General features: G+C 38.1%; 1 protein-coding gene across 1 annotated transcript in view; it reads left to right on the forward strand.

The window, feature by feature from the left end:
• The window catches only part of LOC124722300 (oxysterol-binding protein-related protein 8), a 211,438-nt gene that overhangs the window by 118,315 nt on the left and 75,702 nt on the right, over nt 1–17,421 (forward strand). Inside the window, 2 exon segments of the mRNA XM_047247483.1 lie at nt 3,840–4,017; nt 9,805–9,901. Coding sequence (XP_047103439.1) covers nt 3,840–4,017; nt 9,805–9,901 — 275 coding nt within the window.

Raw genomic sequence — 17,421 nt, forward strand, 5'->3', positions numbered from 1 at the left:
TGTATTCAAATGTTACATGATTGTTTTCCTCCTATTCGTTCACATTAACTTTCATTTTTCTATATTTAGAGCAAGCAGCCATTCATCACACCAACTAGAAATTCTAAGTCACCTTGTATCCTCCTACAGTCACTCAATAAAGACACCATCCCGTACACCACAGTGTCATCAGAAAACAGCTGTAAATTGCTGTTCACCCCATCACTCGAGTTACATTACAGCATTTCTTGTAATCGTTAACAGTATCATGCTGCCATGGTAAAAAAGACTATGTTGCATCAGACTTTTGTACACGACTGTTATGTATTTCCATTTAATTTAATTTATAGTGGTGTGGCATGCACTGCCTCAGGTGTTCGTAGTCTTATTCAGGATTTGGCCATGATTTTCTGATGAAAGCACCACAGCTGTTAGAAGTCCCCAGTAGAAATATCGAGTAATGCGCCCTATATAGCCATCCATAACTACAAAAATGTTGTCAGTGCAGGATTTCGTGCATGACTGACCTCTTGATTATGTGCTATAAATGTTTGTTGGGTTTCATGTCCGGTGATCTGTGTGGCTAGATCGTTTGCTCAAATTTTCCAGAATGTTCTTCAAACCAGTCACAAACAATTTTGGCCCAGTGACATGGCGCATTGTCATCCATAAAAATTCCACCATTGTTTGGGAATATGGAGTCCCTGAATGGCTGCAAATGGTATCAAAGTAGCCAAACGTATCCATTTCCAGTCAGTGATAATGCTTGCACAGTGTCTTGTTGACAACTTTTGTCCATGACTTTGTGGGGTCTGTGCCACACTCAAACCATACCATCAGCTGTTACGAACTGAAATCAAAACTCATCTGACCAGGCCATGCTTGTGCACGTGTCTAGGGTCCAACCGATATGGTCACGAGCTCAGGGGAGCACTGCAAGCGATGTGGTGCCTTAGCAAAGGCACTCGCACCAGTCATCTGCTGCCATAGCCCATTAATGCCAAATTTTGCCACACTGTCCCAATGGATATGTTCATTGTATGTCCTACGTTGATTTCTGTGGCTATCTCACACAGTGTTGCTTGTCTGTTAGCACTGACAATTCTATACAAATGCCACTGCTCTCTGTCATTGAGTGAAAGCCATCAGCCATTGCATTGTCCGTGGTGGGAGGTAACGCCTGAAATTTGGTATTTTTGGCACACTCTTGACACTGTGGGTTGCAGAATATTGAATTCCATATTATATCCAAAATGGAATGTCCATTGTGTCTAGCTCCACCTATAATTCTGTGTTTAAAGCCTGTTAATTCCCATCATGCAACCATGATCGTGTCAGAAACCTTTTCATACGAATCACCTGAGTACAAATAAGAGTTCCACTAATGCACTGCTCTTTCATACCTTGTGTATGCGATACTACTGCCATCTGTTCATATGCATATCACTATCTAATGACTTTTGTCAGCTCAGTGTAACATACATTTTTTAAAAAATGAGTGGGCATGTTATTTTCAAGTTGATATCTTGTATTGTGCAGTGAATTGTACTCTCTCTCTCTCTCTCTCTCTCTCTCTCTCTCTCTCAAAGTATATAAAATAATTACCATTATTTCTTAACTGTTGGAATAATTTACTGCAGTCGTTACTGTGCTGCGCTCAAGAAACTATGCAAGTCTGTTAGAGCTCTGAGTGATCCATAACTTTTACTTTCCAATAGGTCTTCATCATGTTGCAGACCCCTGACTCAACATCTTACTGCTTTGGCCCACTCCCATGTTCATTGAACAGAATGATACTAATAGTGTCATGGTTTTCGGCAACACTCATGGCCCACTCCTCCTATTCTATTAGGGAGTTCCCGGGGGGGGGGGGGGGGGGGGGGCAAAAAAAGCAAATTCCTTTGTTATGTTGTTGATTACGCTAGTATATACTTGACAGCATGTTGTCTGTATATGATTCATGGAAATTGTATCTGTTGTTAACTTTTCTGAAGTTAATTTCATGTAGTGACTCATTCCATGACCATGTAGATTTACTCATCTGTTTGGTCCTATGGAGTTCTCGTGTGTAAAGTAAATGGAAAAACAAAAGAGTTGATAGGGTTTGCCCCTGCAGTGTGTCATTATCAAGTACTGCACTCCTGATGAACTTTGAGGAAAGACTGCTTCTGATTTGCAGTTTCAAACTAGTTGCTTCAGTCTTCCCAAACAACTTGAATGGGAGGCACGGAATGGAGACCCATCAAAAGTTCTACGTGATGTCACCTGTTGTATCTGATTTCAGGATGGCTATAGCTTTCACTTATTTACAAGTCTTAGTGATATTGCCTACTTACATTCTGTATTAGTCCCTAGTGCTGGTTTTAAAAGTCACTCAATTTTGATGTCATGGAGTATGTGAAAACCTTAGTTATCATCAGAGCAATATAGGGTGCAGTTCTTTTGTAGTACAAGTTGAATGTTGTAATCAGGTGTGGTGTGATTTGCAGTTACTGACCAAGTAGGTAGTACAACTTGGGCGGTACTGATGGTAGCTAAATTAGGCAATAAGGCCGGTACTACACTATCAGATTTCTTTGACCACTATCTTTGTCAAAGAAATTTGATGGTGTAATAGGGAACTTTGACAAATGACATCAAGTATTTGATCAAATCTAGGGCCTCGCTGTAGATTTGATCAAAGCAGTTGCTTGTCTTCTGTTCACTGCAATGTGACATGTTACCACATTCAGCACTAACATCGCTGCAGCATTCTGTCATCTGTAGTGTTTTTATAAACATTGCCACTAAATACAATTGGTGTGTACTGACAACTACAAAATTAATAGAGATGTATGAAGCTGATGAGGCACTTAACAACATGAGGCATGCTGAATACAAAAATATACTAAGAAGATTGGAGACCTGACGTAACTTAACCTAACTCTCTCCTGTAGCAAGGAATCGAAATGTTACAGTGAGCCTGTCTTCTGCAGATATAGCAGTTCTTGAGTGAGTGTTGTGCTGTGTGATATGAGGACATATAGACATGCATGCTCATCCATTCTTAAGTAATTGATGTACAATTTGATGCCCTCCACTATAAGGTCACGTAACAAGTTTTGTTGAATGCTTTTATCGTGTCGTCATAAAACCTACAGCTTCACCCAGGTGCGTTTCCTTGCTGCGGTTAATAACAAGTTGTTGTTGTCAGCCATCTTGAACTTTGATGAAAAATATGACTACAGTGTAATTCCCCTTTTTAGCGCCACATCAAAGATCTTTGTCAAATATATTTGATGAATATTGATCACATCTTTGATCAGATCTTTGACAAAGAAATTTGATAGTGTAATATCGGCCTAAGGCCCTGCTGTAGATAATGTTAGATTTTTTGCGCATTTTAATTAAAGTTGTATAAATGCATTAAGTCGAGTTTTTACGGATACATTGCCCCAGGTACTACTATTGTGATAGTCTTTTGAACAGTCAACTAATTGTATAGACGGTTTGATTTGTTGTAATTTCTTAACAGTGGAATGCTTTGATAACTTAAGATTTGTCTCTTAGAATTTTACTCATAGCAAATTTATTGGCAGAATCATTGTTTCATTCTTTAATTTGTAAATTTTTAAAAGCAGAACTGTTGGTAGCTGCCCCTTCCTTCCTCCTCCTACCTCCTTCCTCCCCACTCCCCCTACCCCCCCTACCCTCCTCCCCCCTCCCCCTCCCCCCTCCCCCCTCCCCCTCTCCCTCTTCCTCCTCCTCCTCCTCCTCCTCCTCCTCCTCTTTCTCTTTCTCCATCCTCTCCCTCATGTGTGTGCATATGATCAATGTCTCTCATCAATAAGCATCATTAGTAACTGCTGCAATTTATTCAGGGCAGTACTGGAGGATGATGCCTTTACCAGAATGAAGGGTGTTGTAAAATGGTACCTGTCGGGTCTTTATAAAAAACCAAAAGGCTTAAAGAAACCTTACAATCCAATCCTTGGTGAAACATTCCGCTGTTACTGGGAGCATCCAAATTCATCTCGGACTTTTTATATTGCTGAACAGGTATATCCACTATAATTTTGTCTATTTGGTATGTATCTCATTAAGATGAGTTATTTTACTTTCTAAAAGCAAATAAATGTAATGTGGTAAGTATTTAATTGACTTATGCAGTAGTGTTCTGCTGTTTTGTATGATCTGTTTGAAACACTCTTTTATTATTGATGATATGTGTAGCAATATGGTATTTTTCTTTTAATTCGTTGTGGATTTGGTGAAAGCTTTGAGTCTTGTACATCCTCAATACCTGATCTGATTTCGTACTCCCATTTTCATTTTAGGGAGGTACAATTAGCATAAGACACTCAAGCCGAGTTAAAGTACTTGTATATGAACAGTATTGTGTAATATACAGCTGCTTTCAGTGAATTACATCCCTGAAACTAACAGCGTGAACTTGAAGTATTTCTGTAGGGAACAGGAGTTTTCCCAAGAGAGAAGCTTTCAAATTATACATGAAAAACTGTGGTATAACTTTGAAGTCCAGTGATTACCTGTGGAATATGTCTGTTGAAGGCTGTTGTGTCATTTTGAGGATGTAACTTAAGGATGTGCTCACGACATAAAACTAATGATGGTATTCTAATTACAGTCTTCAGCTTGTGTAAGAAGTTTTTGGGTTTGTGCCTTCCATTAGAGCTTCTTATATAACATATTCGATAACCAGTAAACCCCCCCCCCCTTTTTACGCATTTCATTGGATTGACCCAAAAAAGTGTAAGATACAGGAACGCATAGGAAACACTAAAAGTGAAAATGAATGGATTACTCTTACTGTCTTTTCTTTATATTGTTCGAAATCTGAAATAATTGTTTTAATTTCTTTCTAACAGCAATTAGCTCTACTTGTCTCTCCACAGGATATGAGGCATAAAACACATTATCATCACCTGATGCACTAGCAATGTACTGTCTCAAAATGTTAATAACCTCCATAGCTACTCTACTGGTTGGAATAACTGGTTCTTGTTCATCTGCTTCATGATCCTCTTCACTAGTCACCTCTCTCTTCCCTTCTTCAAAATGTTTGCTAATGGTGCTCTCTGCTGTTGGCACCTGTGAAATGATGACTGAAACATCAACACCAGCATACTCTTAAAATGTAAACAATATGCCTATCACAGAAAAATCTATAGGCTCAGGCAAATCTTCTTCCAGTGATTCTGGTGTGTCTTCTGTGAACTTAAATCCTGCATTCATGAAACAGATAGAAACAGTTTTGGCTACATAATGCATGGCATCCAAAAGTGATATGGTCATAGATTTTGGGTCCGTGCCATTATCGTGCATAAATATAGTCTTCTGGACAAGCACTTTTCAATACTTCCATTTAAATGAATGGATGATTAACAGACCTAATGATTGAAGCTCACTCTTACAAATAGGAGGCAGTAACACTGACTTCATATTTCTGAGCCTCAGATTGTCAGGATGTGCTGGATATCTGTCAAATAGCAGCATTATTTTCCTATTTTTTGCCCCCGTCTTAGCGTCCAGTGCATGTGTGGTGGATGTGAAAATGGAACCAGTTACCCATGAACTGCTGTTGGAGTAATAATGAGTGGGCTGAGTCCTCACATTTTTTTGAAAAACCTTGCCTTTTTAAATGTACCAGTTACCAAAGAAGATAAGTTTTTAGACCCATCAGCATAGACCTCTGCGTACTCAGTTTCTCACTGTGGCATTTCTCACTTTTACAACATACGATCTTAGTTGGTAACGCATTATAAAAAAAAAGGACCAGTTTCATTAATGTTAAAATTGTTTTTTGGATGATAATCTTTAAAGATATTTTGCAGTTCTTTTTTACATTGGTCCACAGTTCCACTATAAACATTTACATTTTTACCACACCATTGGCTGTATACATTATGAAGAGTTTTAAACCAGTCGATCCTACCATTTGATGCTGTGAAGTTGCTGATCCCCATTTTTGCAGCAAACTGAAGTGCCCTTTCTCTGAGTACATTGCTATCAAGTAGAATTCCCAACACTCTTGCTAACAAACCACTCTGCAACAAGTTTATCCGAAAGATCATATGCTGATGGCTGAATGTATTTATGCTTTTTTCCCATGGAACCAGACTCTCACATATTGATTTCATTGTTGGGGCAGTTTCTCTCTGTCACATCCAGGGTGCAAACAGAATGTCCTAGGTCCTTCGCTAATTGAACTTGCGATCCAACATGCGGGGAAAATATATATATATATATATATATATATATATATATATATATATATATATATATATATATATTTTGCGCTGTTTAAAGTTACAATAGAATGTAACTTTTACACTACTGTTTGTTTGCTTTTCATTACCAGTACAGTACTATTTTTCTGGGGTGGTTAGAATTATAGCTCCCTTGTTGCGTTCAAAGAAGCAGTCACTATATGGAAAAGGTAGAATATAAATTTTACTGACTGCTCTTAGTGAAGTTTAATCTAATAGCACTTTTTGTTTCAAAATTCTTAATTATATGTGCATTAAACATTTATTATTTAGCGACTAAAAGACTAGGAAAGCATAGTTCTTTTCATTATTGCAACTTAAATGATCCAACAGTAATGACCCTAATAGCAATGTTCATTCTGCTCTTTGTGCTGTTACAACAGGATTAATTGAATTTGACAATCATTTATACAAATAAACCCTGCTTTTGAAGACTGGTCCCTGTAATGAACTTTCACGAATCGTCGTTACTTCCGCATAAAATATGCTAATCCGTACTAGACGCACAGTCTTAGGTTGGTACAACCTGATGTTATACATAAACATTCCTCCTGGAGATGCTCTGTAACAAGACAACAATTTCTGCCCTTTTTCTCACCCAAGGCATCCCTAAGTCGAGTGACCTCCTTGTTGGCAACAAGCTCTACATTTCATGCCTATTGTTCTCTGTTTACAAAGGCTGCCAACTTTAGTGTTTTAAACAACATTGTGTTAAAAGTTTTGTTTACTGTAATTTCATAATGATTATTGATAATAGGTCTCACATTAGAACACGAATGTCTTTAAATGTGTTTTCATGAAAGACTTTTGCTTCCATGTTTTATTTACACTACTGGATATGATCGGAACGAAGAAGGAAACGCACGTTTGTGTGTTTCAGCACTCAGCCATTGTCTTTGTTATAATCACAAAGGCAGTGACTGAGTGCTGAAACACACAAATGCATGCATGTGTTTCCGTCTTCATTCTGACCATGTCCAATGGTGTAAATAAAACACAGAAGCAAGTTTTTTGTGAGACATTTTATTCATAATCACTTTAACATAATGGTAAATAAAGCTTACAACACAGTATTGGTTAAAACACTAAAGCTGTCTGTCTTTATAAACAGAGAACAATAGGCACAAAATCTACAGCTTACTGCTGACATGGAGGCCACTCAGTTCATTCATATCCTGGGAGAGAAAGAGGTCAGAAATTTTCCTTGTGTTATGGAGCATCTTGAAAAGGAATGTTTACGTCTGACATTAGGTCTTACGAGCCTAAGACTGCATGACTAATATGGATCAGCATTTTTCACGCATAAGTAACGATGATTCGTGAAACCCATTATAGAGACAACTGTCTTCAAAAGTAGTGTTTATCTGTATAAATGACTGTGATACTAAATTAAAGATGCTGTATTACAATGCGGTGAGCAGAAGGAAGGTTGCTACTAGAGTCGCTGTTGTCAGATCATGATTATCATTAAGGAAGTGACTCAGCATACTTTCCCATCCTTCCAACCACTGTGAACGTATAACACAGGTGGCTGTGGCCCAGTGCACCAACAATGAAAATCTTTCTTACTGCACTAATGCTAGATTACCTTATAAGTAACTTTGCATATAGGCTGCATTTTCTGCTTTGTTCCAAGGCTGACTGTGAGCAGGAATATGATGCACTTTTTCAAGAACTCTGTATGAAAATAACACAGAATCATTAATGATGGGAAAGAATTGTATTGAGAGAATGTGACTTATGTATGGACCAACAAAAAAGAACATAAAAAGTGGGAAAATGTAAACTGCAGGAATGTAAAAATGGGTTTTGCTGTGTATGGTGTCTTCTGCTGTACTAATTGTTCTACCATAGTAAGAGAATTGACTGTCTGTGCAAGTTGAATTGTAATGAACTGGATGCACTTCCTTTGTTAAAATTGAAGGTCAGCTTATAAGTAGTGATCCAAGAGTTGGTTCTCTCCATGTAATGGTTTGATTTTGTTTTATTTTTTAAATCTGTAAGACATGTACTTGCATCACACGATAAAAGATGGCTTAAGAATCATCTGCTACAGTTAAGCCCAGTAGTTAGTGTATATTAGGGAAAAGAACATAACACTGAAAGCAATGGAATGCTGTATCATTAATTTCATAATTTCTTAATTTCCACTTATGGAAATGCTAAGTGTTACATCTTGAAGCTCCAGGCTGTGAGGATACTCTTCGCACAACAAAAACTGAATGATTCAACTTTCATTTGATTTGGAACTGATATCCTTCATCTGTATGGGATGTGACACCCCACCCCCTCCCCCTCCCACCAGCGCCATGGGCATGGATACACTCTTGTGTTCATTGTGACATGGAAGCAAACAGCCTTTGAATGTCATCTTGACAAATTTCTCACCATGACAGAAACACAGACTGGGCAGGCTGGTTAAGGACCTGAATATTTCTCAATTTATGATATGAACTGCAGTTCTGTTTTACATTATCCTGCTGGAGTATGCCATGTGGTTCCTGATCATAAGTGATATTAAATGTCCTTACAAAAATTACCAAATCACTCCTGTTATCCTGTTCAATAGCTCCCTACACCACAATTCCAGGAGTCTCAGAGGTACAGGACTCGAGAATCATTCCTTCCCTTGACCTTTTGTCAAGTTGTGCAATCTGACTACCATAAGCACAAGCAAGACTCATTGTGAAACACCCAGAATGCAACTAATGTCCCAGATGACTCGGACAGTGTGCAAGTCTCTCTTGTCTGTTAGTTTATTAAAAACATTGTCCTAAAAGGTCAAAAGATCCTAGAAACATTTCTCTCGTAACTGTATGTGAAACAGCTGCCAAGTATTCCTCAGTAAACAAATTTGCCTTATCACCATACTTCGTGGAAACCACACATGCCATGGATAACTATTTAGTAAATGACTATGAGCCTGTGGAGACTGAAACATACCTCACAGTGTTAATTTGCAATTGACTGAAATAAAGACAAATACTTTTTAACACAGGTTAATATTTAAGATGGAACAACATTACATGTACTTGTTGAAGTAAATTGGCAAAGTATTCAAATTTGTATCTGAGTAATTGCACAGTGCCATGAAGTGTGTTTGAGACATGCTGTATGGTGACTAGTAGCACATGAGACAATTCTAAATATAATATTTGCTGTGGTTTATATACATCATGATGACTACTTTTCTTTGCAGGAAAATGTGTGGTGATTTCTCATGTGGAACTGTTAAAATACATATTGCCCTTTGGATAGAAGAATGCTAAATAGAACTTCCTCTATCTGACTCCCCAGATGTCACGTAGCCCCACAAAGATAGTCAGTAACGTGGAGGACAAAAACTTACATCTTATACTGAATATGAAGTGGTCCAAGAAAGAATAAAACAATTCTATTTGCGTTCAAAATAGATTAAAACATTTTTTACATGCTGTGAAAATTTATCAGACAAATTGTTTTGTATTCTTAGATATGTCTATTCTTGCCCATTTACATTTGTTCTGTATCAACTTTGAATATTCATCAGTGTAATGGTTTTTCTTTCGTGTTACAGATTTCACATCATCCTCCAGTGTCAGCATTTTATGTAACCAATCGGAGAGATGGATTCTGCATCAGTGCCTCAATTTTAGCAAAATCAAAATTCTATGGTAAGAACTAAATATATGGGTGGTGAACATATTTTAACTTTTTTTTTTTCCAGTCATGCTTCTGGATTTTGATGCAGAGATTTGCCTGCATGTGCTTAGATAGTAAGTGTATATTTATCACAACAGTCACTGTAATCTCCAGCCCCATTACTTAATTGCTGCTTGAGCTGCAACCACAAAAACCAGCATATACTTGACAGCAAATACTGTGTGCTGTTGTTTCAATTGCAGAAAGCCCATCAGAAACTAGAAAGGAAAGGAAAGGAAAGGAAATAGAGAAAAAGTGTTGATAGCTGGCATAGCTGAGTAACATAATTTTGAAGTAACTTCCAAATACTATTATTAAATCGTAGTGAATATTTCACAGCCATCTGTACTGTGAATTTTCTTGCCCGTATGTCAATCTTTGCTGCTAACTATGTGAGTAAGTAGTAATCACTTCCTTGTCCCATTTACTGAACAAAAATATTCTCCTGTGTTTCATAAATTTTCTTTGTAAGAAAGGAGTCACTAATGCTGCAATGGTCTTCTGGTTAATAAAATCTTCTTAGTCTTCACGACATTTCAAGTTGTTAAAATCCCATGAGTTTCAGCCGAGTATTTCTGACTCATTGCCAAGTTGTAACTGACTTCCATGTCATTAATGACCTAATCATTGTGTAGTCATGCTGCAACAGTGACATCACTAGTGCTCAGCCCATTTCAAAATATGACAATATTTACATCCCATGTTCCCACACCCATTTCAATCTTGTCAGGGTTGAATCTAAGTTGCTGACTGCCATCTTTATTGAGGGTGTTTCCTGAGATTGAAATTATAATCTTCTCCAGTTGCTATTCTGTCCAAGAATTCATCCAGTCTTGTAATGACAGATATGACGCTTTTTGCAATTTAGTGTCATTTTTTTTAAGTGTCTTCTGTCACAGCTGAATTCAGAGGATGGCATAGGCATAAACACATCTGTGTTCTATCTCACATTGCTCCACAGTGCGCAGTGTGCACTGTTTGTCTGGTGTAATAGTAATTTTACCTATGCTGGGCATTATGGTTGTTTTCCATTCACCCTTCCAATTATCTTTGAAGCCTTTCGCAGTATTGATAATTAATTTTTTGGGTATTTTTATGCTTTCTCATAGATTATTTCACTTTTTGCATCTCCCTTTACACCATAATAATTAATAGGAGTTCTGGCAATAATAAATAATTGCCATCCATTATGTATTTCTGGTGTATCTTCCATTTAGAACTGAGAATTTCAGTGATACATGTACAATATCCCAGTATTTGGGAGAAAGGGTATCAGAAGTGATCCACAGAACTGTCCCCTATTATCCTTGACATCTGTTTGTTACAGAACCTAAGAACATAGTCTTACCTCAAATATAATGAGGTATCTCGAACAGAATGACCTCCTCAATGCCAACCAGCGTGGAATATGAAAACAGTGATTGTGTGAAACCCAAGCCATTTCAGAACAGTCAGGTAGATGAAGGACTTTCAATTTCTGAAACACAATAGACTCAGTACCACAGCTATGCCTATTATCAAAAGTACAATTGTTTGGGGTGTCAAGTGAGTTTTGTGACTGGGTTGAGAATTTTTTAAGAGTGGGTGCAGCAAACTATGGAGAGTAACTTTGGGTGTGACACAGGGAAGTGTAATATGACCCTTATTGTTCATGTTAAATATTAATGACCTTGCATACAATATTAATAGTATCCTCAGACTTCTCATTACTATTAAAACTCTAGGTAACCTCTTAAGCAACATTTTGAACAGTTGGTGGTTTAAAGTACACCAAGGTGAAAAGAAGAGCACATGGCATGTACTCAGTGATGAGTTACCTCAAGGTTCTGTTTTTGCTCTGGTGTTGTTCAGTCTCTTCACCTGCTGAATTTTACCTGCCAGAAATTCCATTATGCAGATGACCTTGAAATTTCATGTCAGAGTGAAGTTCCTTCTGAGTGTGAAGAACACCGAACAAACAGCCTCACTAAATTTTATGAATATTTTCAGACATGGTGACTTAGAACTAATATTTCTAAAACAGAAGCGTGTCTTTTCCACCTCTTTAATCACTTAGCACCAGCAAATATCACCACACAGTTTGCTTGTCTTGGCATAGTCAAATATAATGATATGTCAAAATACTTTGGGGTAACATTAGACAGAAAACTGACAGGACATAAATACCTCTACACCACAGCTAAGAAAATACAAACACGAGTGAACCTGATGAGGAAGCTGGCAGGTAGCACATCGAGAGCAAATACGTCAGTTCTCTGAGGAGAACCCCATGCATTGGTATACTCTGCAGCAAAGTTTTTGCTAACCAGTTTGGCTCCATAGCATTCACATGAAGAAAGTTGATGTTCATGTGAATGCTGCTAGGAAAACCATTAGTGGCACAGTCAGTTCTGCACCTACAAGCTGGCTACCAATACTATCAAACACATATCCAGCTCACCTTCCTCAAAAGGCAGCTTTCTACAATATTTGCCAGCAAGTTTCGAAAAATGATTCAATTCCTCATCATGAAGACTTACTTCCGCTGCCTAGAAACACCTCAAATCTGGAAGGCCAGTATATGGAGGAGTCCAAATGCTCTCCACTGGGCTATACTGTAACACTGAGTGGAGATGTGAGTGGCAAGCCAAATAAAGCCAGAATTATGAACTTATTGACTACCCAGTTGCTACAGTTCCGGGCTTCTATCATCTGAGGGAGGTGTGGGTACAGCTTAACGGACACTGAGCTGAAGAAGGTATGTGCAAATACAACATGCACAAGTGGCACTCTTGCACTGACAGTACATGTGACTTTGATGGCATTCAGGAAGCAAGTCACATTGTGAGCGAGTGTCCTAACAGACGATTACCTGGTGGTATTGAGAGTCAATGAGATGCTCTACTGGGTTGAGTCTTGAGACATTCATGTGTTGTCTTGGCCGTCTGATATTTATACAGTGTAAACAGTTGCACAGGTGAATTTTTTTGTTTAAATGTATATTTGGTTTCTTGTAATTGATGACGATGATGGTGATAACCAGTAATTAAGTACTGTGTGAAAAAAGCTGCACAATTGTTCTATCAGATCTTGGAAAGACTAGCAACTTGCTTTAAATGACCAAAAATGTAGAATTTTGCACTTCAAAAAATGAGATGATGATGCATCCTATGACTACAGTTTCAGAGATTCACAGTTCAAATCAGTCAACTCATATTAATACCTGGATGTAGCACTTGGTAGGGATATGAAAGGGAGTGATAACACAGGCTCAGTCATAGAGAAAACAAGTGACAGAATTTGGTTTATTGGTAGACTGCTAGGGAAATTCAATCAGTCTACGAAGCAGATAGCTTGCAAATCACTTGTGTGGCCCATCCTAGAATACTGCTCAAGTCACAGGTTTGTTTGACATATGGGAGAGTGTCACAGAGATACTGAAGAAAATGAACTGGCAGATATTCAAAGATAGATGCAAACAGTCCCAAGAAAGCCCACTTACAAAATTTCAATAACTAGCTTTAAACAATGACTCCATAAATATACTGCTATCCTCCATGTATCGCTCCTGTAGGGATCATGAGTACTAGATTAGATTAATTACAGCACACACACAGAGGCATGTAAACATTCATTCTTCCCACTCTCCATATGTATATGGAAGAGGTAGAAGTGCAGAGTATAGATTTAGATGAAGATAACTTGTTGTCAATAGTCAGTCCCCAGAGTCCGTATTTCTTAGCAAATTTGGCAATAGGGTCCATGTGTGTGTTGTTACTGTGTCAGTAACTTTACCAATCTTTATTGTTGGTTATTCACTGATATTAGTAGAGGAAGCTAACATGAATGAATTAGGACTGGACAAGTTTATAGATGAATTCTCTGATCATGTACGTATCTACAAATCAGCTTAGTCATCTAGTGGTGATTCAGAGACAAAACACAGTATAGGTACTGAAGATGATGAGCAGGTTGGTCCAACAGATGGTAATGTAAACAACAGTAACATGCAGTAAAAGTCAAAAGATGCACCATTATTTGTATTCAACAAGAATGTGGGGTTGAGATTTAGCTTGTATAATTTTGACATTAGTGCACTTATTCATTTGTTCACCCACACACTTCTGAAGAGCTTATTCTGTTGGTGGTTTAACAAAGGAATGTATATCCAAGACAGGAAGTGAAAAAAATGTTTGAGGAGAACATCAGCTTGGCTCTTAAGGATGAAGGGATAGAGTTGATTATGAATTGAAATTGTTTCTGAGACTGTTGCTGCACGTGGGACATAGGACTCTGTAATGTATTAGATTGACAGTCTTTTGAAGCAGTAACATTTTGGCAATTTTTTATGATGATGAATAAATTCAAGCAGTTATTGAGATACCACACTTCTCAGATAATTCATTAAAATCCATTAACCAACTCAACAAAATTAAACCTGTTGAAAAGCGTTCTGCATTTGTGGATTGAAAGTTTAGCAGTGTAGTTGTTAATTTTTCATGTATTATACCAAACAAAAACATGAGTATGATGTAAAGCTTTATTAACTCTGTGAACTAATTTATGCAGTTCTCAAAATAAGACAAAGATGCCTGGTGTACCTGGAATTGTTGTACACATGATAGAAGCCTACTTGAAACAAAGATGTGTGCTTTATGTGGACAATTTTTTATAGCTCTGTAGCCTTGACAAAACTACTTACTTGTAAAAGCTATGTATGCGGAATATTACATAACAACAGAAAGACTAGTAACTTAAGCAGTACAATACCCAGAAAATTTTCACGTTAAGTATAATAACTGGTTGCTCTGAAACTAAAGAAAGGTTAAATGGTATGGTAAAGAAATGACAGCGTATTTATTTGGCCATCAGAATCTGATTCCTGGTTACTTGAGGCAAAAATGGTATGAGGATTTTTCCACCTGGATCACAACGCCGTGGTTTTCCTGCCTGCAGTGTTCTTGAGCCATGGTTAGGTGTTTCAAATTCATTTCACTGATCCAAACTCAAAGAAGAGCAGTATAAATAGTCACAGGCTTGTTTGATCCATGGGCAAGCATCGTGAAAGGACCCTCTGTGGTTTAATATTCAAATTCAGGAAATGGTGAGGGAAAAGATATTGTTGCACACTCATTTGAAAAAGGAATGCGCATATGTTGATGGGCAAAAGTTAGTAGAAATCCGTGCATCCGTAAGATCAAATCACAAAGCATACAACGTCCACTTTCATACCTTAGGGAAATATCTTGCCGAGAACACGAGAAAATACTGGTCTTACGTACAATCACTAGTTGGGATGAAGGCCTCTATCCAGTCACTTGTCATCCAGTCGAGGGTGAAGATGATGTTGTTGTGGTCTTCAGTTCTGAGACTGGTTTGATACAGCTCTCCATGCTACTCTATCCTGTGCAAGCTTCTTCATCTCCCAATACCTACTGCAGCCTACATCCGTCTGAATCTGCTGAGTGTATTCATCTCTTGGTCTCCCTCTACTATTTTTACCCTCCATGCTGCCCTCCAGTACTACATTGGTGATCCCTTGATGCCTCAGAACATGTCCTACCAACCGATCCCTTCTTCTAGTCAAGTTGTGCCACAAACTCCTCTTCTCCCCAATTCTATTCAATACCTCCTCATTAATTATGTGATCTACCCATCTAATCTTCAGCATTCTTCTGTAGCACCACATTATGAAAGCTTCTATTCTCTTCTTGTCTAAACTATTTATCATTCATGTTTCACTACCATACACGGCTACACTCCATACAAATGCTTTGAGAAACGACTTCCTGACACTTAAATCAATACTCAATGTTAACAAATTTCTCTTCTTCAGAAACGCTTTCCTTGCCATTGCCAGTCTACATTTTATATCCTCTCTACTTTGACCATCATCAGTTATTTTGCTCCCCAAATAGCAAAACTCCTTTACCACTTTAAGTGTCTCATTTCCTAATCTAATTCCCTCAGCATCACCCGACCTAATTCGACTACATTCCATTATCCTCATTTTGCTTTCGTTGATGTTCATCTTATACCCTCCTTTCAAGACACTGTCTATTCCGTTCAACTGCTCTTCCAAATCCTTTGCTGTCTCTGACAGAATTACAATGTCATCGGCAAACCTCAAAGTTTTTATTTCTTCTCCATGGACTTTAATACCTACTCCGAACTTTTATTTTGTTTCCTTTACTGCTTGCTCAATATACACATTGAATAGCATCGGGGAGAGGCTACAACCCTGTCCCACTCCCCTTCCAACCACTGCTTCCCTTTCATGCCCCTCGACTCTTATAACTGCCATCTGCTTTCTGTACAAATTGTAAATAGCCTTTCGTTCCCTTTCAGTGCTCTGTCAAACTCTTCACGCACTATCATATCTCCCATTTCATCTTCATCTACATCCTCTTCCATTTCCATAATATTGTCCTCAAGATCATCATCCCTGTACAGACCCTCTATATACTCCTTCCACCTTTCTGCTTTCCCTTCTTTGCTTAGAACTGGGTTTCCATCAGAGCTCTTGATATTCATGCAAGTGGTTCTCTTTTCCCCAAAGGTCTCTTTAATTTTCCTTCAGGCAGTATCTATCTTACCCCTCGTGAGATAAGCCTCTACATCCTTACATTTGTCCTCCAGCCATCCCTGCTTAGCCATTTTGCACTTCCTGTCAATCTCATTTTTGAGACGTTTGTATTCCTTTTTTGCCTGCTTCACTTACTGCATTTTTGTATTTCTCCTTTCATCAATTAAATTCAGTATCTCCTCTGTTACCCAAGGATTTCTATTAGCCCTCGTCTTTTTACCTACTTGATCCTCTGCTGCCTTCACTACTACATCCCTCAGAGCTACCCATTCTTCTTCTACTGTATTTCTTTCCCCCATTCCTGTCAATTGTTCCCTTATGCTCTCCCTGAAACTCTGTACAACCTCTGGTTCTTTCAGTTTATCCAGGTCCCATCTCCTTAAATTCCCACCTTTTTGCAGTTTCTTCAGTTTTAATCTACAGTTCATAACCAATAGATTGTGGTCAGAGTCCACATCTGCCCCTGGAAATGTCTTACAATTTAAAACCTGGTTCCTAAATCTCTGTCTTACCATTATATAATCTATCTGAAACCTTCTAGTATCTCCAGGGTTCTTCCATATATACAACCTTCTTTCATGAGTCTTGAACCAAGTGTTAGCTATGATTAAGCTATGCTCTGTGCAAAATTCTACCAGGCGGCTTCCTCTTTCATTTCTTAGCCCCAACCTATATTCACCTATAACGTTTCCTTCTCTTCCTTTTCCTACTGTCGAATTCCAGTCACCCATGACTATTAAATTTTCTTCTCCCTTCACTACCTGAATAATTTCTTTTATCTCATCATACATTTCATCAATTTCTTCATCTGCAGAGCTAGTTGGCATATAAACTTGTACTACTGTAGTAGGCGTGGACTTCGTGTCTATCTTGGTCACAATAATGCGTTCACTGCGCTGTTTGTAGTAGCTTACCCACACTCCTATT

Source organism: Schistocerca piceifrons, chromosome X, assembly GCF_021461385.2.
Source record: "Schistocerca piceifrons isolate TAMUIC-IGC-003096 chromosome X, iqSchPice1.1, whole genome shotgun sequence".
NCBI lineage: Eukaryota > Metazoa > Arthropoda > Insecta > Orthoptera > Acrididae > Schistocerca > Schistocerca piceifrons.